The 25,260-nt window shown below is 46.4% G+C and overlaps 1 protein-coding gene across 1 annotated transcript in view; it reads right to left on the bottom strand.

The window, feature by feature from the left end:
* LOC146172210 (uncharacterized) overlaps nucleotides 1–25,260 on the bottom strand; it is a 144,725-nt gene that overhangs the window by 14,362 nt on the left and 105,103 nt on the right. Inside the window, exon 6 of the mRNA XM_084585979.1 lies at nucleotides 13,394–13,571. Within this exon, the coding sequence (XP_084442105.1) occupies nucleotides 13,563–13,571 (9 nt within the window). The 3' untranslated portion in view covers nucleotides 13,394–13,562. The remainder of the gene's footprint in view (nucleotides 1–13,393; nucleotides 13,572–25,260) is intronic.

Here is a 25,260-nt window from a genome sequence, read left to right as displayed (position 1 = left end):
TTAGCAGTGTGAAAGTTTGTAGACTGGTGAATAATTAGCTGCAGATTTCAAAAATAACATAAAAAAAAAGATTTTCCGTCAATTTTTCGAGCTCTAAGACCCGTGTCTTTCCTTAAACCCCCAACCTCCAAGTTTCCCACAACCGGTATCATTCAGGAGCTAACTATGGCACTCCAAGATATAGTTACAGCTCCATTTAAAGGTCCACAGAAACAGTCACCAAGAAGCCACTGATAAATGTGTTCAGTGTATAGAACGAATCCTTTTGAGCATTAACCCAAAGTATAACTCTTTGGAGCAAGGCCAGCAAGTTATTATAAATTTTTAAAAACAGCGTTTTTTGAAATTTGCGGGCAGAGAGGTTGTCGCTTGGCGGTGTCGCATGGAACTATTTCCTTAAACTGTGACAGCACGGGTGAGTTGACTGGTAAGGCTTGCTAGAAGCTGCCATTCGCTACGGCCACTGTAGCCATGACGTCGTGGACACACTTCCGGTAACTGCGAAAGTCGTCAGCTCGTGCGCTGCTCGAACTCTGTGCAGGCTGTTTTTACACAGCAGCAAATTGCTGGTAAGAGCGATAGCCGTGATATAAGCAAGTTTCTGCTTAAGCCAGCTGCCGCTGGTGCATTTCAGCTCATCGGATCTGCTCGTACTAGCTCTGCGATTAATGCGTCGCCAGAGTTAATCCTATGATTATTTTACTATGGCAGGATAGGATTCACAATAAGGCAGTTTTATAAGTAGACGATTTACGACAGCGTTGATCAGTTCCAAAGCGCTGACCGCCACGGCTTCAAAGCGAAACAATGTAGACCTAGCGACGACTAGGGACAGTCACGCACGGCGCCGCCGTTCACCGTGCTCATGCGCCCCACCCCCGTGGTAATTGTGTAACGTACCTAAGCCTGCTCGCGGCATCCCGTGCTGTGTTGCAAACTCGTGTACTTTCATAACTAAGGCCGCGCATTTTGTGACGTTCTGCTCAGCAACAAGCCGCTCAAACGATACTGCAGGCAAGACAAGGCTTCAGTACACAGTCCCTGCGCTGTCGGCCGTAATCGAAGATGTCAGGTGGCACCATATTCTATACATCGATCTCTAAACGTGGTACAGTGGGCAAATAAATAACTTTGTGAAACAGATTTGCTCGTACATTTCGCGCACTTGGGTGCTGAGAAGTAGCCTCCGTGAACAGACGCTGCCATAACCTCGGTTAATGACGCAAACCGAGGTCGCCAAGCTCAGTTTGCGATAAATGCGGTCAGTGGTGTAACCATGGTTTGGTCTGCCATGTACATGGGCTAACCGTGGGTTCGCGTAACTGCGGTTACACTAACCGTCACTGCGTGAACTGGCAAACTTCCCAGGTGTGTGCGAGCAAGGACAGGTTGACGAGAGTACGCCAGCGAGCGCGTGGCAACCGTAAGTTCGTCGAAGTGACGTATTTCTGGGCAGAGCTTTGAACTTGCTTGTATTTTTTATTTTTTTATGACTCCCTTAGGCATACCAGTTGAGGGGGAAAATTGTAAGGGTCATTTTTAATCGCCGATATCTCTGGTGTTGCAGAAGCTAGATCGAAAATGTTTGTGGCAGAATGATGAGTGGCTCAATGTCTATCCGTGTTATGGCGTTGATTACCCTTCTTGGTGACCCATTTCTGTAGACCTTTAACAAACTCAAATGCCATAAACATCTAACAAAGCATCTTAGTCTCCAAAACCTATGTCCACAAGAACAACATGTATGTGTTTAGCTTCAATACAATGAAGTAAATATTGCTGTGCCTTCAACGGAATGAAACTTCGATGCTGGCTTGTACAGGCTCGTTTTACTGCACAGAGCATATATTGAAATGCGCACTATAGACTACACCCCCACTGCCCGACTGCTGGCCGATGTAGAGTGCATGGGAACAGGGAAATGTGACGACAATCGCAGCAGTATATGCACGGTGTCGTACCTTTTGGAAGCGTAGAGGCAGACATACACGAGAGAAGTGGATGGGATAAACGCTACTTGCAATTGTGTTTAGAGGAACCTTCCTGTCTGGAGACCAGTCTGCCTGTGCAGATACAACAGCATCGAGCAGTGCAACACACTTAAAGATAAGACGACTATCTATTCAAGAGGTAGATGCCACATGTGCGTGCCACTAAATAGACAATGGGAAGAGTGACCAAACCGCTAACTTCCTGTGCACATAAGCAGCACCTCTTTTTGCAGCAATGTCACTCACGTATTGCTGACACACTTTTCATCCAAGCCGTGAATAGGAAACCTGCACTGGAGTTTTCTGCGTACAGCCAGCGCCGCCTAGTGGCCGTCACGCCACTATCTAGGTAGGAAATAGCTCCATAGCCCCGTAGAGCGCCATTTTGCATTTCACTGCGGATGGGGTAAAAAAAAAAAAACATGGCCAAGAGCGGCGCTAGTGTGAAGCTGAAAAAAAAAAAAGGCAGTGTTCGCCATCCGCACTGTCATCGCCATCAGCAGAATGAAGCGAGGGGAGCGAGGTCAGCCGGAAGTTGGTTCATTTCTAGCCCTACCTTCGTGCAGTGGAGTCGTCGAGCTTCGCCTCAGCATGTGTCGTCGCCATGTGCTTTTTGCATCTACGGTCACGCTTCGCCTACGTGTTTACTGTGCTGCGTGTGTGTATAGAGTGCTGTGCCTGCGCATCTTGACGCTGAGTGCTGCTGCGATAGCGACACCAGCAAAGCAGCCAAAGTATAAAGCGAAGGACCTGTCCACAAAAGTGCAAATATTGAAGGCAATCAAGGAGGGTGTTTCACGCCAAGACGTGATGAACAAGTATGGAGTGAAGAGGACAACCTTGGCCACGTATATAAAAAATGAAAAGAGCATCTTGGAGGCGTTCAACAGTGAAAGCTTCAATGCTAAAAGGAAAAGACTGCGGACAGCGGCTTGCTGATTACATCACCATCGATGATGGCGTCGCAGTCGCCGGACAGCTGACTGAGGACGACATAATTCAGGAAGTTAAAAGTACCAACAACGACGATTCATCAGAAGATGATTGTGAACAGCTGCCCCCGCCGTCGAAGCGCACGGTTAAAGAAGCTGCAGAAGCGCTGTCCGTTCGGGAAGAATTCTGCGAACAGATTACCAATGGTGCGCATGCCTCGGAGCATCTGGCAGCGGTTAGCGCTAATGTCGCTGGTCAAATTCGCCCGAAAAAACAGATGGTGATAACTAACTTGTTTACCAAATAAAGGTATGTCATTCAGGGGCTCATTTCGTTTTTCTTTTTTTCTTTTCATTCGATAATTCGATAGTCGGATTAGACAATTTTTCACGGTCCCGTCGATGTCGAATTAACGAGCTTTTACTGTATAAAGTTCTGTTTATTCGCTTTTATCATTTGCGCAACCTGATGAGAACGTGTTGTGAAGGGCATCTTTAGAACTGGGCGTGATTGGGGCCATTGCAAGATGAACTGCAACTTAAACAACGGGCGAATGTAGTGGAATCCTGATATCCATATTGTGGTCATATAGCTGACAAGCTGGGAGAGTTAACCTATCCGAATACGCAGTAATTTTTCGGAATTACAAAAAGTTGGGTAATGCCCTAACCGGCATGCTTTCAGACTTCTTCCTGCATTAAACCAGCGCGACTCACCTAGTGACCCTTCAATTTTTCAATGGTTCAGTAAATTAGCTGCAAATGGAAACAATTACAGAATTAATTTGTTCGTTGTTTGCTTTGAATAAAAGAGTACTGCTTCACAGAAAGCGCTTTTTCTTTTTAAGTTGGATATTTTAGACTGCTGGCTGACGTATCACCGAAAAAAAAAAATCGTGCAATATTTGTTTTAGCACACGTACAAATCAATAGGCAGACATTCTTCATTCTTAATCCAGAAATACTTGCCTATTGTAAATATCACGCTGTACAATCATGCTGCTTCACAATGAATTATTTATGTAAGGCACCTATGCTGCTAACTGACCATGATTGCTCGAATCTTTTATTTAGGCACAAAATAGTATAGATACGCCGATCTCTAGTCGCAGTCGGCGCACAGGGTGGTTGGGGGGAAGGGTGAGAAGGGCAGAAGGGGAGTATACATCAACGTATAATCACACACATCACACCTTTAAATGGTGCCTGCTGCAATTTTCATTTTGTGCTAGGAACAAAGCATAGCAACTTTGTTACTTCAAGAACGGACTGGTATTTTTTTTTTGTATTATAATCAGCGATAATCACCTTCGATGCTGTTCATTCTTGAATTTTAAGATAGAGCGCGCGGGTTTAGACTAAAGGGATTTAAGGTATGGCATCTTTCCACCATGGTCTCACATTGTAGAGCACCGATTTCCGCCCAACATTTATCAACAGGACAATTGCGGCCACTTAACTATTTACAGTGCTAGCAGTGTGAGAATTTTAGATGCATGCTTCACAGTGGACCTCGGTGTCATTCGCTTGCAACTGCTACCGTTCGTTATTGTGAACAAGTAAGTGTCGAAACGAGACTCCCGATTTTTGTTCCTGCAGATGAGTTCAATAATGTCGCCCTAAAAGCGGCGCATTATATTTCGCGACACAGGAGGCATCATTTTAGTCTACAAGTTTTTCATCATGAAGCTAGTTGAATTATCACTCTTCTTCGAAAAGATAGTAGGTAAGTACTGCACGTGTTCAATGCGCTTAACGCACACAGTATTCTCAAATTCTACCGAATGTTAATATGGTAGGGAGGTCATTCCATTTTGCTTTGATATATTTACCCTCTACTAGCGATGCCTCATCGCAGGTGAATATTAACTGCTAGAAAGTGTGCATGTAATTCACGGTGCACACATACTCTACTTTGCAAGCGCCCCACAGCAAAAAAAAAGAAGGAAGAACTGAACCCACGAGAACCGTTTCAAACCTGCGCATAGTGACGATACAGCTTCGATAATGCAGCAGCAGTGTGACTCTTGGCAGGAGGCCGCTAAAATGGTCAGATTGTGCCTTTAAGCCAACCAAAAAGGAAACTCCAAGTTCTTCAGAACATTAAATCTGCGATAAAAGCATTATGCAGGAAATAGAAAGCTCACAATCCGCCGATGGGTGCTGCCACGGCACGAGGAGTGCCGTGCTCCGTCCTACTATACGCTTGCTCATTTTGAAACCAGGAGGCGCTGAGTGTCAGATTTTAGAAGCGCCCCCTGGGCAGCACAGGTTCCCTATAAGCTAGGCTTCCAATATTTCTCTTTTTGCCTCGTCCTACTATAGCAATTTTGTGCAGTGCAGGGGAGCAACCTAAGCACATTTCACAGTGCAGTGACAAGTTTGAGCCACTGCCTGCTGGCAAGGAACGTTCATGCTCCTGAGGCGTTCATTAATACATCGGCCAGACTGGCCGATAGCTCAGTGGTATCGGGTAGAAGACACCTGTGCGGTAGGCAACATATACTCTTTGATGCCGTTTTTCGCAATCATCTCGGTGGCGTGGCCCTTCTACAAGCCTGTACAGCTGTGAGAGCTTGCATGGCACAGAAAACTACACGTCATACTTCGAGGCAATCCTCTTAAGATTATGCGATATTCTGCTGGTAGGGCATAACCTCATACTTATTATTTTTCCCTAGCTGATGTTCCGACGTGCCAGGATCAGAATAAAGGCAATTGGTTTTCTTTAAAAGCGATTCTGCTACCACCTGCACCAGGGCCTTCGCGTGGTCAGATCTGCTCAGTTTCTCAAACTGTGTGACAAACAAAACAGCTATCATGTGTTCACAAGGCTTTGACAATGCTGACTTCAAGCAAGAAGCCACCAGGCCTCGCTTTTTATCACCTTGGAGAGTAGCGAATGGAATGGAAAAAGTTACTTTCTGGACCTCGGCATGTACGGGTTTAACTGCACATGCCGAGGTCCAGAATGTCCCCTCGGCATGTACAGCTAAACCGGGTTATAACAAAATTAAAATGTCCGCAACTTTTCGTTACATCCAGGTTTTCTCTACATGCAGTTTTTGTGTGAATACCGAAAAGGAGAATGTAGAACGAAAACCAGATTATGAACTGATGTAAGGGAAACCACCCTGAAAGTGTTTACAGTAAATCAGAATTATTCGAAGTCATGGAAGCGGTGAAATGTTCCACAATCGCGCTAGCCTCCATCTCCTCTGCGGCTTGCGCGACACAATCTACGAAGGAGCGGGAAAAGGAGGTGGAGAAGGAATCAGTCTAGGGGAGAGAGCACGCGTTGGCGCCGCTGCCATCGCGCGCGCGCTTGCCTACCATCGTTGCCCCAGGAAACCAACTCTATCTCGCGTCGCCAATGCGCTCTGCCGTTCCTGCCCACGAGCAACAGCGTGGCAGCGATGGATGCGCGCTGCTCGTCCCGCATCTTTTTTCTGTTATTTTTGCCCCTTTCAAGTATGAACTGTCATGTTCCGACAGCAAAAGCAGCGGAGACTGCTGCATCTGCCAAGCAGATGCAGTGTTGGTGCTGGAACGCGAAGCTCTGGATCAACTGCGGTCGCTCGTTGCTATAGTAGGCATTCCTCTCACTCCAGTTCGTGTTTTATAGTCCTGAATTTTGCGGAGTTGTGCCAAATTTCCAGTGACTCAACACTAGCTAAGAGGCCGCCGGCGCCGCGAGTTTGTTATATCAAGGGGAACCGCGCCGACGTGTTCGTTACATGGAGTTTTCAAATACATGCACTTCAATGGGGGCAGCGTTGGGGAATTGAAAAACTTCGTAATATCGAGGAATTCGCTACATGGAGGTTCATTACATAGAGGTTTAACTGTATTCCCATGACTGTCGCGCCTAAAAGTAATCTGTAGGTCTAAAATTGAAAGGGCTTTGCCTTTTGGAATTTCCACAGTAAAGCACAACTGCTCAGAACAATTGCTAAAGGACTGTAAGATCTTGTCTGCTGTAGCTCTTAGCTGAGAAGTGTATGATAAATGAAAGTCTACCTTAAAGTCGTCAACGTAGCAGCAGACTAACTACACTCGAATGAGCTGCGTCAAGCTCCTGCAACAGCAGACGGTAAAAATGACCCAAGTATATCTCACATGAAACTGAGGCGACACACGAGCAAATGCAGATAACGCAAGGGTGTCTGCATTGGCTTGTGTGTCGCCCCAGTTTTATGAGAGATATTCTTAACTCATTTTGACGATCTGCTGTTGCAGGAACTGGACACAGCTTGCGCTCGTGCGATCATGTATGCCGGGGATACATGCCGAGGTCCAGAGTCACTTGCCGTTCCATTCGCAAAACTCCACAGTGATAAAGCGAGGACTGGAAGCTCCACTGTGAAAAGTGCTCAGGCTGCTCCCCTGCACTGCACAAAACTACTATCGTGGGACGAGGCAAAAAAAAGAGCTTGAATGAGGAATATTGGAAGCCTCGCTTGTTCCAAGGCTTGGGCGAAAAGTGCATCAGTGATACGTCACTGACAGTGCTGCAGAAAAAGTTGCTGTTTAAGGGGGGACCTGGGTCTTTGCAGCCGAAAATCGGTCAGAAAATCGGATTTTCAATCTTATCATTTTCGCGATTCTGGAATCTTTTCGCAGCTATCTCCGAAGTTTTGTTGAAAAATATCGCCTAATTTGCGTGTTACAGCGTTCCAAAGATGAGAATCTGAGGGTGTGGCCACCCTCAGATTCTGAGGGTAGCCACTGAGGTCAAACTGCGCCGAATTTCGATCTCCCGCAGTTCAAGAAATACGCTATCCGCGGGCATAATCTTGGTGTCGTTCGAAAGATCGCGATTCAGGCCATTCCTATATCTCGGTTAGTGACCATAGGCGAGTCCACCGCCCACCGCACGTGAGCAAAAGGCGAGCTTTGGTTGGCTGGCGGCGTCAACTGCTAGCGGTCCGCCGCCATTTTCAAAAGGTCTCTCCTTTAGGCCTAGTCTGCCTAGCGCACAATATTGAGATTCACGCTTCGTTATTAGCCTAAAAAAAAAGTAGCGAGAGGAGATAAACGCGCCGGGGGCGCTGCATCGCCGCATCTGGTTATCTGCGATGGCCTGGTAACGGCGTAGCATAGCCGATCGTGCTCAGTGCGACAGCCAGGAGCGGCACGATCTGCCGCGTACGGAACCGTGAGGGTGCAGATGAGCAAGTGCAGCTTTCAACGCCGGGATAGATCGCCCTGTGAGGCAGTGCCGCGACCAGCCGCAGCAGCAGTCGCGAAGCAGCGTCCCGCGACACGCGGAACATAGAGAAGATTGTGCGGAATCCCAAATCTTGTCGAAATAAACTTTCTTCTGAATGCTACGCAGTGCAAGACGAGCAACGGTCGCTTATCACTAGTTGCAGGCCGACTGCGTTTGCTGCATGAACGTGAGAATGGCGATCGCGCGCCAGAACTTGGCACCAACTTTTACGGAGGTCACGATGCAAACGCACTCGTCTTGGTGGCGGCCTCCGCACCATGCGTTCCGTTCGCCGGAAATTTCATTCTTTGAGGGCGAATTATATCGATGGTAAATGATGCATTGGCATCAGAAGCTGGTCAGAACCCACTTTAATAAGTTACTGTTAGCTTTAGTGCTTCGGAAATTTATCAACACGTTTTTCCTCAATTTCTCAAAATCAAAATATTGAGGACAGTACATGTTTGGGGGTGCGATAACTCTGGTTCTACTTATGATATTGCTGTAATTGCTTTTGCACCAGAAAGGTAGACTCATGTACAGTGCAAAAATATAAATGAATTTGTGGCATTTAATGAGGAAAGTTTTTAAAAATTTCATGTTTTCTGGAGTGTCAAGGTGGCTTTTTGGTCTCTGAACGAACTTTGACAAGCTGTAACTTTGGTTAAAATGGAAACAGGACATTGAATCTTGATTTTTGCATTCTCTATGTGTTCTAAATTGATTTGATATGTCAGTTTTTATTATAACTCCTGTAGTTTTATTGACGGCTCACCTCCAAACAAAGAAAATAAAGTGCTCAATATCTTCAGAATTAAATTGCTTACATAAAATTAATGTGCATATTTGAAATCAGCACAAAAAGCTGCATAAATGGTACAACTTTCATCAAAATCTACCAGTAAATAAAAAATATTGTCTTAAGACCAGGGTTCCCCCTTAAGTGCAAAGGAAGTTAGCGGTTCGGACACGCTCCCCATTGTCTATTTAGCGGCACGCACACGTGGCATCTACCCTTTCATTAGATGATGATTGTCTTATCTTTGATGATTACGTAGCGCTGGTCGATGCTATTGCATCTGCGCAGGAAGACTGGTCTCCGAACAGGAAGGTTCAAATAAGCACAGTTGCAAGTAGCATTTGTCCCGCCCACTCCTCTAGTGTATATCTGCCTCTGCACTTACAAAGGTTATGATGCCATTCCAACTAGCTCAGCAAACAACCTTGTTAAATTACATGCATAATGACAGCTGGGCTATCTTTGTCTAGCATGGGCAATGCTGACACGAGTGTCTGCCTATCCAGCAAGGTCAGCCCGTGGCTCACTACTTGGCCCGAAATTGGGGCTGAATACCGTGGAGAAGCAGCAACGGCATAGAGGTAGAACATCATCTGCCTTGCGTACAAGAGGACAGTGGTTAAAATACAGTAAAAGCTCGTTAAATCGGACTTCTAGGGACCGTAAGATATGTCCGAATTAACCGAATGTCAGAATTATCGAGAGAACAAAAAAAAAAAAAAAACATGCACGATTTTATCTAAACATACCTTTATTACTTAAAGTAATCACGGATGCTTGTCTGCTTTCCCGCAGAAACCCGCGCGGATACTATTTTCCTCAGTCCTTCCAGGTGCTCAGCAGCACGCATGCCATCTGCAGTGCCCCAACAAAATTCCTCTAACACAACGAGGGCCTCTGCTGCTTCCTTCACAGTGCGAGGGGGCCGAGGCTGCTCCTCTCGTAGCCCCTCTTCCTCCTCCGAATCTTCGCCGTGCAGTACGTCCCGGACAATTTCTTCCTCAACGAGCCGGCTGTAGCAACGCCATCATCAATGCTGATGTAATCGGCGAGTGTCACCGCATCCGGCAGCACACCTCCGAAGTCCGGGCAGTCATCTGCATTGTCGTCTGGCGACACTTCTGCCACTGTGTCATTGCACGGCTCAGGCAAAACGAGCCACTGTGTTGAAAACAGTTAGCGATGACGTGCGCAGGCGTGTTCTTCCAAACGTAGGCAAGAATGTTGACCGCGCTCACAAGATCCACGTCGCACTGCTTACAGACTTCATTGCACAGTAGCATGCATTCCAGCACGCGCCTGCGGTATTTATTCTTCCCATACTGAATTATACCTTGGTCCATCGGTTGGAGGGCCGATGTAGTGTTGGGCGGCAAAAAAACAACTTCAATGTTGTTCAGTCCGGTGGCACTGTTATGTGCACTACAGTTGTCAAGGACAATTAACACCTTGCGGTTCTTCGCAGAAAACTGTCGGTCTAGTTTTTGTATCCAGCCGCGAAAAATTTCCAATGTCATCCAGGCCTTTTTATTAGCACGGTACTCAACCGGAAGAGCAGGCACGTTCTTAAAGCACCGTAGCTTTTGCGCCTTTTTTTCTTTCTAATTACACAGAAGCCTGTGTAAATGTATCTTTTAATCTGAATTACCCTGAATGGTATGATGTGCAGTACATTGCTATTACTACGATGTACAATAAATTTTTGATATGCTTTGTTTTCTTGTTTGGAACCCCAATCACAAATTTTAGGAGTAATGCTGATGCTTCCTATTTTTGAAACTGAAGGAGGTGGAAAACATCGACCAAAGAACAGCCAACCTTTTTTCTTTCGTTTAATACTCCTTTTTAATTTTCTTCTTACATACTCTTTTATGCCCTGGGGCAATAAACAACATCGTTGAAAAAGAAAATGCGACCGCACGGAGCAGAAACTTCTTTCCATCCTTATTCGTTTGGTCTGTCTCCTGCTTTCGACATGCACTATCTTGACCAGACGAGAATCATTCAGACCCTTCAATTCCTGAAACTGAAAACATTCGCAAATAAAGCTTTATATAGATACGCTGATGCTCGCGGCACCAGAAGTATTGGAGTACCAATAAATCGATTTTGATGGTTTTGCTTGTCGGGTTTCATGTGCCAAAATTACTCGGGCTATGAGAGACACCGCAGTGCAGGACATCGGAATTTCGACCACCTGGAGTTCTTTAACTTGTACTAACATCGCACAGCACACGGGCGCCTTGCATTTCGCCTCCATCGAAAAGCGGCCACCGCGGTCGGGTTGCGATCCCTCATCCTTGGGCACAACAGTCGAATTCAAATTCGACTAGCGTTTAATGAGCTAAACCATTACCTGCGACATCACTGAAAGGCCGCGTGCTGCATGAGCGGCAGGCATGCGTATGCTCAAGTACCGTGGTTCAAGACGAGTGGCGTGTACCATGCATTGCACCACGGCCAACAGCGCCACACACGCCCGGCTTGAAATGGAGGAGCAGCTTCCATCCGTTGTTGGCGTCCCCTCCCCCTTCTAGCCACCACAGAGAAGACTGACCAATGTCTGGAATGTGGCCAAATTCCCAGTGTCATCGGCTGCATTCTCATCATACTAACAGCCATTCACGAAATTTTCACATGCACTGACAATGCTTGAGTGGCTGGCAAAGCTGAGGACGCAGCCCCCCAAGACAGGTAGGCGGTTGTGCTGGCGTGGTGCCCCCCGTATGATGTCACTTGTGCGCCGCAATGGTGACAGCATCTCCTCAGTCATAGAGCTAGCGTGATTTGGAGGCTACGCATCACTATGGGTGTTGTAGACCGTGCTGTTCGAAGAGTTTCCACTTTGTGAAAACAGAGAACTTATTCAATTCAAGCAAAATTTTCACTGTGCACGAGAAAGAAGACAAATGTGCGTGCAACACCATCTAGCTGCGAAAAAAGGTACTTGTGCACCAAGAAAACGCTGTGGCAGTTGTTAACAGGAAGTTTTGCACCAATATTTCAGTCTACTATTATCTAATTTGATTTACTACGTAATTATGAGATTTATTTCTTGTTTGACACCAACCCGATAGGCATATTCGGTGTAAGAAAAAGCCACATACTCGCCGCATACACGCCCGAGATTTGGTGCTCACGCTGATTGGTCGTCGCCTTTCCCACCCTCCTCCCAAAGTCGAACCCGCGGTCTCGGTGACATCAAACTGACGTCATCATGAAAGAAAACGGTTCCCAAAAGGAACCTCCCTTGGATACGGCCCCAGGCTATGTATTGTTTAGAAAGGTGCATTCGAGGTGGCATTCCACAACTGGCACCGTATTGCCGCAGCTCAGGTTGCTCTTGAATCTGCCTTGCATGTCATCTTGTGTTTTGGCAGCTGTGTGTGGCACCTAAATAACTGCTGACAATGTTTCCAGTAAAAGGTGCCTGGCTGCCTTTGCAATGCATCACAAAAGCACTAGGTTTCTTTGTCCCGAGAGAACGAAGTTAAACAGTGATGTGGATTTTGCTTCCATTGAACGCAGTTGCAATCCAAAGGACAGTAAAAAAAAAGTAATTACATTGCAAGAAGGCTATATCATCTACAAAACAATTTATATTACTCTAAATACTATGATTCCCCCCCCTCGCATATGATTTCTAGTAAACATTACAAATGTGGCATACTACGTACACTAACAATGGGTGAAAAGAAAATTTACAATATCTTGTACTCTTCAGAGTCTCTTGTGGAAATGTGAGGTTGCAGCGGTGGCCTAGTTGTACTACAGGCATGCTGAAGGTGCTGGGTTCGATCCCCTGTGCTCCGATTCAATGAGTACAAGCTTCCCATGGCCTGGTACTTGGCTTATCAATTTAATTTGCAACCAATGTTAATTACTCATATTCACTTTGCAACCAAAAATTTAATATTCATACATCCTCCGTAGCACATAGTATACAGTGCAGTTTGACCATGGAATTTCACTGATTTGCACAATACTCAAGATCAGCCATGTATCATGACAAAGATTGTACTCTAACTGGTAAAACTTGGTAGTAGCATGGCCTCTTTTTTTTCTGCTGCATCGGGACATAAAAACCCCACATAACATTTCTTTTTTTTTTTGTCTAACTCCTTTGGCCTGTCATTTTCAACAGTGCCCATGGTTTCAGGGTAGGGACATGCAATATGTAAAATCTCGAGTAATTTGTAAACCACAGTTGCTATAAGACTCAATTCACGTCACACTTTTATTGTTTCAAGTGTCCAAACTTTCTGCATATGCAAGTTTCAAACTTTCATATTCACTAGGGCTTATTTGCAAAGCATTGCAGTTGCCCCCCCCCATTCATGAGTGCACAGTCTTGTGATCTGAAGCAGTGTGGTTCTTATACCACGAACCAGTACCAATTTTTGCACTGTCACTCGACTGTCACATTGACGCACTGCTGTGACAAAGCCAGTGAACTCACCCACTGCATTTCGGTAGACAGCGAGAAAAAGTGACCGGAAGGAACCCCGCACTGGACTCGTGGGCTAGTGCATGAGTGAATTCGAGTATCATATCCTGCTGCAGCCGGAGGAATGTGTCTGTAGGCACGCCAAGCTGCTCCAGGATGGTGATCAGAGGTCTGTTTAAGGTCACTGCCCCTGGAAAGTAAAAGAAATGAAACATTCTCCAACCTTGACAAATTCCCAGTATACTTAAGGGGGGATATGGATCTTAGAGACATTGTTTTTATTTACAGATCAATTTTAATGAAACTGCACATACTTGTCCAGGTTTTCTTGCTTATTTCAAATATGCAATTATTTTTCTTGTCGGCCAATCGATTCCAGAGATATTAAGAAATTTCATGTCATTGTTTGCTCAAACAATGAAAAAAAATTACTCATCAGAAATTTATTTTTAATATAAGAATAGATACTGCAGTGTCTGATAAATGCAACACTGGAAGCAGTTTTCAAACTGATCTAATAATATAGATTTAACAGTTCACTGAACTTAGTGCTCCCATAATGGCAGCTGGAGGTGAAAAATTAAGAGGAAAAAAAAATTTGAAGGTGAAAATAAAAACTATTCCCAGCATTGCTTGCCCCGTGCTTTCAGCTGCACACTGCAAAAAGAATTGTAGCTCTAGCTGTCCTAGGTGCCGAGAATGACTTGAGCAAGCTTTGAACATCAACGATAAACACAATTTTGAGAAAATGACAAAAAACAAACAAAACAAATTTAATGAGGGAATGTGAAAAATATGTGCAAATTTCATTTCAAAATGACTAATATGCTCCTGGCATATATTCTGACTGGGTTTTGCCATGAATATGGTGCTTTCGTAGGGCTTTTTGCACATTCTTAGATTTTGCCCGCCTGCGTGCAGATTCCCTGCTTCTGCGCAAGTCCTTCTCTAACATGCACTTTTCGCTTTGCATGCTTGGTTTTAGACTCATCTCACTGAGTATGGCTGCTGATGAATTTGAGCTACCTGCGTTGAATTTTATTACGGCTTTGGCTACAGCAGGTTCTACAGCAAACAGCGAGGCATTGGACGCCTTAGGTGCCAGAGCCCATATCATTGAATAGAAGCTTTCATTGTTGTTCTGAGTTTTGCCGTGCAGGCATCTCTCAAGCAGCTTCTTGTCTGATAACCGCTGATAGATGGGAAGCAGGGCCTCGAAAACTTGGGGAGGCAGGTTTCTGGGATGCTTAGGCACTGGCTCAGCCCTAGACTTTGCTGAACTTTGCTTGCGCTAGGAGCTAGGCCCTGATGGGCAAAAACTGTGTTGAGACTTTGCATCAATGGATGTGATATGATATGTGGCCATTACTGCCCTGTGCATGGCATCAATGTCTCTTGTGTGTCATTAGGGCCCATCCATAATAGGAGGTCAGCCTACTGATGAGGTCTCCTGTCAGTTTGCCGATGTGCTGTACGCGCAGCTAGCGTAAAATATGGTGGCTGCAGACGTTAAGAAGCAAGTTTTTCTTTTTTTTTTTGCGGGAGTCATTTATCCTTGCATGTATGAATCAACAAAAGCATGTGGTCAGCTGCGATCATGATTTGCCCCAAGTGCGGCGTGATAATCGAACCAGGCTTGTGCAATCAAGCCATCATGGGCACTCTGCCAAGTTCACTCCCCACCACCGCAGGAGCTATCAAAAGATAAATGCGCCGTGACGTTATTGCTGCGCAGCATTTTGGCACGCTGCCAAGAAATGAGCTGTGGATGAGACGACCAAAACGAAGTGGCGCGCGCCATCGACATGGAAACGAAAACGCTCGCAATTTCTGCTGCCGCAACACAAAAACCTTGTTTTGAGCTGCCGCGGTGGCTCGAGCAGCGAGAGGGACGCAGTTCCAACAAGTTGGAAATTTTTCGCTCTGTCGCTGCCACTCGCCGCTGAGATCGCTAATCGCTTGCATGTGAGCGAGCTGGCCTTAACGTTTTTTTTTTTTCAAAATTCTGGGCGCAAAAGTGGAGGGTGAGTTCATTATGCGACAAATACAGTATCGTTTTCTTGCGTAAGTGCCGTTACAAGCAGATTTCTGTATTAGAATTATCGATATATCGGACTATTTCACGATCCCCTTTCGAGTTCGATATATCCGAGTTCGACTGTATATCCATACACCTTTTTCTTGCTCCAAGACGAGGTATGTCTTGCTGTCACCATCACACAGCACTGTAGTGTACCGCAGTTGGTGGCGCTTGAGGGACCTGCTGAACAGTATATCAAGGTGGCCTCCACTTCCATTTCTCCTGCCTTTTTCGTTGTTTTTTTGGCATACATGGCTGGCTGCCCATGTTTCATACGAAGGGTCATCTTCCTTTAGACCCAACTTGCACCCGGCACAGAAATTACTCAACACAACATAATCAAGTATCAAGCCACTGAACAGTTCAATTACTACACCGACGCCGATGTGGGATGAATGTCCGCGTGTCATCCAGGAACCATAGTAAGAAATGGCGATGTTGCCGGGATTATCAACGTTTAGTTCGGAGTAGAGATCGCGAACCGACTGCGCGCACTCATTGGTGTGTTTCCAGGCCGCTCGATCAGCAGCAGGCATTAACTTTTTCGTGTGCAGACTCTGGTGGCTGATATTCGTCACCGAAACCACATCGTTGAAGGCCGTTTGGAGATTACCAGTTGCAAGCATGGCACGCGCAGAGAGAACGTTCACAGTGAAGGGATTCACCTTTTGAGTCCCTTCGACGCACGGCGAACTCCACGCTGGCGCAGTCTCGCTGCAATTGTCACACACAATGTGCAACTTCACAGCAAGTCCATATTCACGTTCATCATTGCGTATTTGCACACCCCCGGAGCACGATTTGCACTTCACAGACTGGAGCAAAGCTTTCAGAGAATTCAGGCCCAAGGTGGTGAACGAAGTCCCGCTGTGTGGTCGGACCGCAGCGTCGTCGCTGTCGGCAAGAAGTTCTTTCTTTCTGTCTGTTGCTGCCATCGATGACAGCTTCTTAAGCTTGTCTGCAATTTTTTGCTGGTATTCTGCAGCCTTCCAAGGCTGCAGAAATGCAGTGTTGTGGTGTTCATGGCCGCTGTCAGGTTCCGCCGATGCTAGGCCTAGGCCTGGCATGGTAGCGTCGCTGCTCCCGTCACAGGATGCGTGAGGCTGGTCCATCAGGGCATCCTGGGATGCTACGGTGCGTTTTTGGAAGTTCTCACTTAACAAACGCTTCAGCTTCTTTCCAAACTGGTGTCTGGCACGAAACTTCGTCAATTCATCGTTAAACCTCTGGCCCCAACTCAAAAACAAAATGGCACTAGGGCTGCAGTTGCTGCCGCGGCCAAGCGCATCTTGCAGACAACAGAGAAAGATTCAGCCAATAGCGTAGTGCCATCGTGTCACGTGCTCCGAGCAACAATCGGGATTGCGTGTCTGACCTTTTTTTTGGCGCATTTTTTTTCTGTAACCAATGGTTGGACGAAGACGTCGGTGGCGGGAAACTGAAGTGCAAAAACTCCTCTTCCGGACGAGACTAAGATGGCCCTGGTAGCGCAGAGTCAAAAGTGCCGTTTTGGTGTCAATTTCGGCTCATATTCTGTCGATACCGATGGCGTTAATTAGCCTTACGTGAAAAATATTGAACGTAGCAGTGTGAAAGTTTGTAGACTGGTGAATAATTAGCTGCAGATTTCAAAAATAACATAAAAAAAAAAGATTTTCCGTCAATTTTTCGAGCTCTAAGACCCGTGTCTTTCCTTAAACCCCCAACCTCCAAGTTTCCCACAACCGGTATCATTCAGGAGCTAACTACGGCACTCCAAGATATAGTTACAGCTCCATTTAAAGGTCCACAGAAACAGTCACCAAGAAGCCACTGATAAATGTGTTCAGTGTATAGAACGAATCCTTTTGAGCATTAACCCAAAGTATAACTCTTTGGAGCAAAGCCAGCAAGTTATTATAAATTTTTAAAAACAGCGTTTTTTGAAATTTGCGGGCAGAGAGGTTGTCGCTTGGCGGTGTCGCATGGAACTATTTCCTTAAACTGTGACAGCACGGGTGAGTTGACTGGTAAGGCTTGCTAGAAGCTGCCATTCGCTACGGCCACTGTAGCCATGACGTCGTGGACACACTTCCGGTAACTGCGAAAGTCGTCAGCTCGTGCGCTGCTCGAACTCTGTGCAGGCTGTTTTTACACAGCAGCAAATTGCTGGTAAGAGCGATAGCCGTGATATAAGCAAGTTTCTGCTTAAGCCAGCTGCCGCTGGTGCATTTCAGCTCATCGGATCTGCTCGTACTAGCTCTGCGATTAATGCGTCGCCAGAGTTAATCCTATGATTATTTTACTATGGCAGGATAGGATTCACAATAAGGCAGTTTTATAAGTAGACGATTTACGACAGCGTTGATCAGTTCCAAAGCGCTGACCGCCACGGCTTCAAAGCGAAACAATGTAGACCTAGCGACGACTAGGGACAGTCACGCACGGCGCCGCCGTTCACCGTGCTCATGCGCCCCACCCCCGTGGTAATTGTGTAACGTACCTAAGCCTGCTCGCGGCATCCCGTGCTGTGTTGCAAACTCGTGTACTTTCATAACTAAGGCCGCGCATTTTGTGACGTTCTGCTCAGCAACAAGCCGCTCAAACGATACTGCAGGCAAGACAAGGCTTCAGTACACAGTCCCTGCGCTGTCGGCCGTAATCGAAGATGTCAGGTGGCACCATATTCTATACATCGATCTCTAAACGTGGTACAGTGGGCAAATAAATAACTTTGTGAAACAGATTTGCTCGTACATTTCGCGCACTTGGGTGCTGAGAAGTAGCCTCCGTGAACAGACGCTGCCATAACCTCGGTTAATGACGCAAACCGAGGTCGCCAAGCTCAGTTTGCGATAAATGCGGTCAGTGGTGTAACCATGGTTTGGTCTGCCATGTACATGGGCTAACCGTGGGTTCGCGTAACTGCGGTTACACTAACCGTCACTGCGTGAACTGGCAAACTTCCCAGGTGTGTGCGAGCAAGGACAGGTTGACGAGAGTACGCCAGCGAGCGCGTGGCAACCGTAAGTTCGTCGAAGTGACGTATTTCTGGGCAGAGCTTTGAACTTGCTTGTATTTTTTATTTTTTTATGACTCCCTTAGGCATACCAGTTGAGGGGGAAAATTGTAAGGGTCATTTTTAATCGCCGATATCTCTGGTGTTGCAGAAGCTAGATCGAAAATGTTTGTGGCAGAATGATGAGTGGCTCAATGTCTATCCGTGTTATGGCGTTGATTACCCTTCTTGGTGACCCATTTCTGTAGACCTTTAACAAACTCAAATGCCATAAACATCTAACAAAGCATCTTAGTCTCCAAAACCTATGTCCACAAGAACAACATGTATGTGTTTAGCTTCAATACAATGAAGTAAATATTGCTGTGCCTTCAACGGAATGAAACTTCGATGCTGGCTTGTACAGGCTCGTTTTACTGCACAGAGCATATATTGAAATGCGCACTATAGACTACACCCCCACTGCCCGACTGCTGGCCGATGTAGAGTGCATGGGAACAGGGAAATGTGACGACAATCGCAGCAGTATATGCACGGTGTCGTACCTTTTGGAAGCGTAGAGGCAGACATACACGAGAGAAGTGGATGGGATAAACGCTACTTGCAATTGTGTTTAGAGGAACCTTCCTGTCTGGAGACCAGTCTGCCTGTGCAGATACAACAGCATCGAGCAGTGCAACACACTTAAAGATAAGACGACTATCTATTCAAGAGGTAGATGCCACATGTGCGTGCCACTAAATAGACAATGGGAAGAGTGACCAAACCGCTAACTTCCTGTGCACATAAGCAGCACCTCTTTTTGCAGCAATGTCACTCACGTATTGCTGACACACTTTTCATCCAAGCCGTGAATAGGAAACCTGCACTGGAGTTTTCTGCGTACAGCCAGCGCCGCCTAGTGGCCGTCACGCCACTATCTAGGTAGGAAATAGCTCCATAGCCCCGTAGAGCGCCATTTTGCATTTCACTGCGGATGGGGTAAAAAAAAAAAACATGGCCAAGAACGGCGCTAGTGTGAAGCTGAAAAAAAAAAAGGCCGTGTTCGCCATCCGCACTGTCATCGCCATCAGCAGAATGAAGCGAGGGGAGCGAGGTCAGCCGGAAGTTGGTTCATTTCTAGCCCTACCTTCGTGCAGTGGAGTCGTCGAGCTTCGCCTCAGCATGTGTCGTCGCCATGTGCTTTTTGCATCTACGGTCACGCTTCGCCTACGTGTTTACTGTGCTGCGTGTGTGTATAGAGTGCTGTGCCTGCGCATCTTGACGCTGAGTGCTGCTGCGATAGCGACACCAGCAAAGCAGCCAAAGTATAAAGCGAAGGACCTGTCCACAAAAGTGCAAATATTGAAGGCAATCAAGGAGGGTGTTTCACGCCAAGACGTGATGAACAAGTATGGAGTGAAGAGGACAACCTTGGCCACGTATATAAAAAATGAAAAGAGCATCTTGGAGGCGTTCAACAGTGAAAGCTTCAATGCTAAAAGGAAAAGACTGCGGACAGCGGCTTGCTGATTACATCACCATCGATGATGGCGTCGCAGTCGCCGGACAGCTGACTGAGGACGACATAATTCAGGAAGTTAAAAGTACCAACAACGACGATTCATCAGAAGATGATTGTGAACAGCTGCCCCCGCCGTCGAAGCGCACGGTTAAAGAAGCTGCAGAAGCGCTGTCCGTTCGGGAAGAATTCTGCGAACAGATTACCAATGGTGCGCATGCCTCGGAGCATCTGGCAGCGGTTAGCGCTAATGTCGCTGGTCAAATTCGCCCGAAAAAACAGATGGTGATAACTAACTTGTTTACCAAATAAAGGTATGTCATTCAGGGGCTCATTTCGTTTTTCTTTTTTTCTTTTCATTCGATAATTCGATAGTCGGATTAGACAATTTTTCACGGTCCCGTCGATGTCGAATTAACGAGCTTTTACTGTATAAAGTTCTGTTTATTCGCTTTTATCATTTGCGCAACCTGATGAGAACGTGTTGTGAAGGGCATCTTTAGAACTGGGCGTGATTGGGGCCATTGCAAGATGAACTGCAACTTAAACAACGGGCGAATGTAGTGGAATCCTGATATCCATATTGTGGTCATATAGCTGACAAGCTGGGAGAGTTAACCTATCCGAATACGCAGTAATTTTTCGGAATTACAAAAAGTTGGGTAATGCCCTAACCGGCATGCTTTCAGACTTCTTCCTGCATTAAACCAGCGCGACTCACCTAGTGACCCTTCAATTTTTCAATGGTTCAGTAAATTAGCTGCAAATGGAAACAATTACAGAATTAATTTGTTCGTTGTTTGCTTTGAATAAAAGAGTACTGCTTCACAGAAAGCGCTTTTTCTTTTTAAGTTGGATATTTTAGACTGCTGGCTGACGTATCACCGAAAAAAAAAAATCGTGCAATATTTGTTTTAGCACACGTACAAATCAATAGGTAGACATTCTTCATTCTTAATCCAGAAATACTTGCCTATTGTAAATATCACGCTGTACAATCATGCTGCTTCACAATGAATTATTTATGTAAGGCACCTATGCTGCTAACTGACCATGATTGCTCGAATCTTTTATTTAGGCACAAAATAGTATAGATACGCCGATCTCTAGTCGCAGTCGGCGCACAGGGTGGTTGGGGGGAAGGGTGAGAAGGGCAGAAGGGGAGTATACATCAACGTATAATCACACACATCACACCTTTAAATGGTGCCTGCTGCAATTTTCATTTTGTGCTAGGAACAAAGCATAGCAACTTTGTTACTTCAAGAACGGACTGGTATTTTTTTTTTGTATTATAATCAGCGATAATCACCTTCGATGCTGTTCATTCTTGACTTTTAAGATAGAGCGCGCGGGTTTAGACTAAAGGGATTTAAGGTATGGCATCTTTCCACCACGGTCTCACATTGTAGAGCACCGATTTCCGCCCAACATTTATCAACAGGACAATTGCGGCCACTTAACTATTTACAGTGCTAGCAGTGTGAGAATTTTAGATGCATGCTTCACAGTGGACCTCGGTGTCATTCGCTTGCAACTGCTACCGTTCGTTATTGTGAACAAGTAAGTGTCGAAACGAGACTCCCGATTTTTGTTCCTGCAGATGAGTTCAATAATGTCGCCCTAAAAGCGGCGCATTATATTTCGCGACACAGGAGGCATCATTTTAGTCTACAAGTTTTTCATCATGAAGCTAGTTGAATCATCACTCTTCTTCGAAAAGATAGTAGGTAAGTACTGCACGTGTTCAATGCGCTTAACGCACACAGTATTCTCAAATTCTACCGAATGTTAATATGGTAGGGAGGTCATTCCATTTTGCTTTGATATATTTACCCTCTACTAGCGATGCCTCATCGCAGGTGAATATTAACTGCTAGAAAGTGTGCATGTAATTCACGGTGCACACATACTCTACTTTGCAAGCGCCCCACAGCAAAAAAAAAGAAGGAAGAACTGAACCCACGAGAACCGTTTCAAACCTGCGCATAGTGACGATACAGCTTCGATAATGCAGCAGCAGTGTGACTCTTGGCAGGAGGCCGCTAAAATGGTCAGATTGTGCCTTTAAGCCAACCAAAAAGGAAACTCCAAGTTCTTCAGAACATTAAATCTGCGATAAAAGCATTATGCAGGAAATAGAAAGCTCACAATCCGCCGATGGGTGCTGCCACGGCACGAGGAGTGCCGTGCTCCGTCCTACTATACGCTTGCTCATTTTGAAACCAGGAGGCGCTGAGTGTCAGATTTTAGAAGCGCCCCCTGGGCAGCACAGGTTCCCTATAAGCTAGGCTTCCAATATTTCTCTTTTTGCCTCGTCCTACTATAGCAATTTTGTGCAGTGCAGGGGAGCAACCTAAGCACATTTCACAGTGCAGTGACAAGTTTGAGCCACTGCCTGCTGGCAAGGAACGTTCATGCTCCTGAGGCGTTCATTAATACATCGGCCAGACTGGCCGATAGCTCAGTGGTATCGGGTAGAAGACACCTGTGCGGTAGGCAACATATACTCTTTGATGCCGTTTTTCGCAATCATCTCGGTGGCGTGGCCCTTCTACAAGCCTGTACAGCTGTGAGAGCTTGCATGGCACAGAAAACTACACGTCATACTTCGAGGCAATCCTCTTAAGATTATGCGATATTCTGCTGGTAGGGCATAACCTCATACTTATTATTTTTCCCTAGCTGATGTTCCGACGTGCCAGGATCAGAATAAAGGCAATTGGTTTTCTTTAAAAGCGATTCTGCTACCACCTGCACCAGGGCCTTCGCGTGGTCAGATCTGCTCAGTTTCTCAAACTGTGTGACAAACAAAACAGCTATCATGTGTTCACAAGGCTTTGACAATGCTGACTTCAAGCAAGAAGCCACCAGGCCTCGCTTTTTATCACCTTGGAGAGTAGCGAATGGAATGGAAAAAGTTACTTTCTGGACCTCGGCATGTACGGGTTTAACTGCACATGCCGAGGTCCAGAATGTCCCCTCGGCATGTACAGCTAAACCGGGTTATAACAAAATTAAAATGTCCGCAACTTTTCGTTACATCCAGGTTTTCTCTACATGCAGTTTTTGTGTGAATACCGAAAAGGAGAATGTAGAACGAAAACCAGATTATGAACTGATGTAAGGGAAACCACCCTGAAAGTGTTTACAGTAAATCAGAATTATTCGAAGTCATGGAAGCGGTGAAATGTTCCACAATCGCGCTAGCCTCCATCTCCTCTGCGGCTTGCGCGACACAATCTACGAAGGAGCGGGAAAAGGAGGTGGAGAAGGAATCAGTCTAGGGGAGAGAGCACGCGTTGGCGCCGCTGCCATCGCGCGCGCGCTTGCCTACCATCGTTGCCCCAGGAAACCAACTCTATCTCGCGTCGCCAATGCGCTCTGCCGTTCCTGCCCACGAGCAACAGCGTGGCAGCGATGGATGCGCGCTGCTCGTCCCGCATCTTTTTTCTGTTATTTTTGCCCCTTTCAAGTATGAACTGTCATGTTCCGACAGCAAAAGCAGCGGAGACTGCTGCATCTGCCAAGCAGATGCAGTGTTGGTGCTGGAACGCGAAGCTCTGGATCAACTGCGGTCGCTCGTTGCTATAGTAGGCATTCCTCTCACTCCAGTTCGTGTTTTATAGTCCTGAATTTTGCGGAGTTGTGCCAAATTTCCAGTGACTCAACACTAGCTAAGAGGCCGCCGGCGCCGCGAGTTTGTTATATCAAGGGGAACCGCGCCGACGTGTTCGTTACATGGAGTTTTCAAATACATGCACTTCAATGGGGGCAGCGTTGGGGAATTGAAAAACTTCGTAATATCGAGGAATTCGCTACATGGAGGTTCATTACATAGAGGTTTAACTGTATTCCCATGACTGTCGCGCCTAAAAGTAATCTGTAGGTCTAAAATTGAAAGGGCTTTGCCTTTTGGAATTTCCACAGTAAAGCACAACTGCTCAGAACAATTGCTAAAGGACTGTAAGATCTTGTCTGCTGTAGCTCTTAGCTGAGAAGTGTATGATAAATGAAAGTCTACCTTAAAGTCGTCAACGTAGCAGCAGACTAACTACACTCGAATGAGCTGCGTCAAGCTCCTGCAACAGCAGACGGTAAAAATGACCCAAGTATATCTCACATGAAACTGAGGCGACACACGAGCAAATGCAGATAACGCAAGGGTGTCTGCATTGGCTTGTGTGTCGCCCCAGTTTTATGAGAGATATTCTTAACTCATTTTGACGATCTGCTGTTGCAGGAACTGGACACAGCTTGCGCTCGTGCGATCATGTATGCCGGGGATACATGCCGAGGTCCAGAGTCACTTGCCGTTCCATTCGCAAAACTCCACAGTGATAAAGCGAGGACTGGAAGCTCCACTGTGAAAAGTGCTCAGGCTGCTCCCCTGCACTGCACAAAACTACTATCGTGGGACGAGGCAAAAAAAAGAGCTTGAATGAGGAATATTGGAAGCCTCGCTTGTTCAAGGCTTGGGCGAAAAGTGCATCAGTGATACGTCACTGACAGTGCTGCAGAAAAAGTTGCTGTTTAAGGGGGGACCTGGGTCTTTGCAGCCGAAAATCGGTCAGAAAATCGGATTTTCAATCTTATCATTTTCGCGATTCTGGAATCTTTTCGCAGCTATCTCCGAAGTTTTGTTGAAAAATATCGCCTAATTTGCGTGTTACAGCGTTCCAAAGATGAGAATCTGAGGGTGTGGCCACCCTCAGATTCTGAGGGTAGCCACTGAGGTCAAACTGCGCCGAATTTCGATCTCCCGCAGTTCAAGAAATACGCTATCCGCGGGCATAATCTTGGTGTCGTTCGAAAGATCGCGATTCAGGCCATTCCTATATCTCGGTTAGTGACCATAGGCGAGTCCACCGCCCACCGCACGTGAGCAAAAGGCGAGCTTTGGTTGGCTGGCGGCGTCAACTGCTAGCGGTCCGCCGCCATTTTCAAAAGGTCTCTCCTTTAGGCCTAGTCTGCCTAGCGCACAATATTGAGATTCACGCTTCGTTATTAGCCTAAAAAAAAAGTCGCGAGAGGAGATAAACGCGCCGGGGGCGCTGCATCGCCGCATCTGGTTATCTGCGATGGCCTGGTAACGGCGTAGCATAGCCGATCGTGCTCAGTGCGACAGCCAGGAGCGGCACGATCTGCCGCGTACGGAACCGTGAGGGTGCAGATGAGCAAGTGCAGCTTTCAACGCCGGGATAGATCGCCCTGTGAGGCAGTGCCGCGACCAGCCGCAGCAGCAGTCGCGAAGCAGCGTCCCGCGACACGCGGAACATAGAGAAGATTGTGCGGAATCC

This window comes from Amblyomma maculatum, unplaced genomic scaffold (genome assembly GCF_055883805.1).
Source record: "Amblyomma maculatum isolate TAMU_Amacu unplaced genomic scaffold, ASM5588380v1 scaffold_13, whole genome shotgun sequence".
In the NCBI taxonomy this organism is placed as follows: Eukaryota; Metazoa; Arthropoda; class Arachnida; order Ixodida; family Ixodidae; genus Amblyomma; species Amblyomma maculatum.
This window is presented reverse-complemented; position numbering and strand designations above follow the sequence as displayed.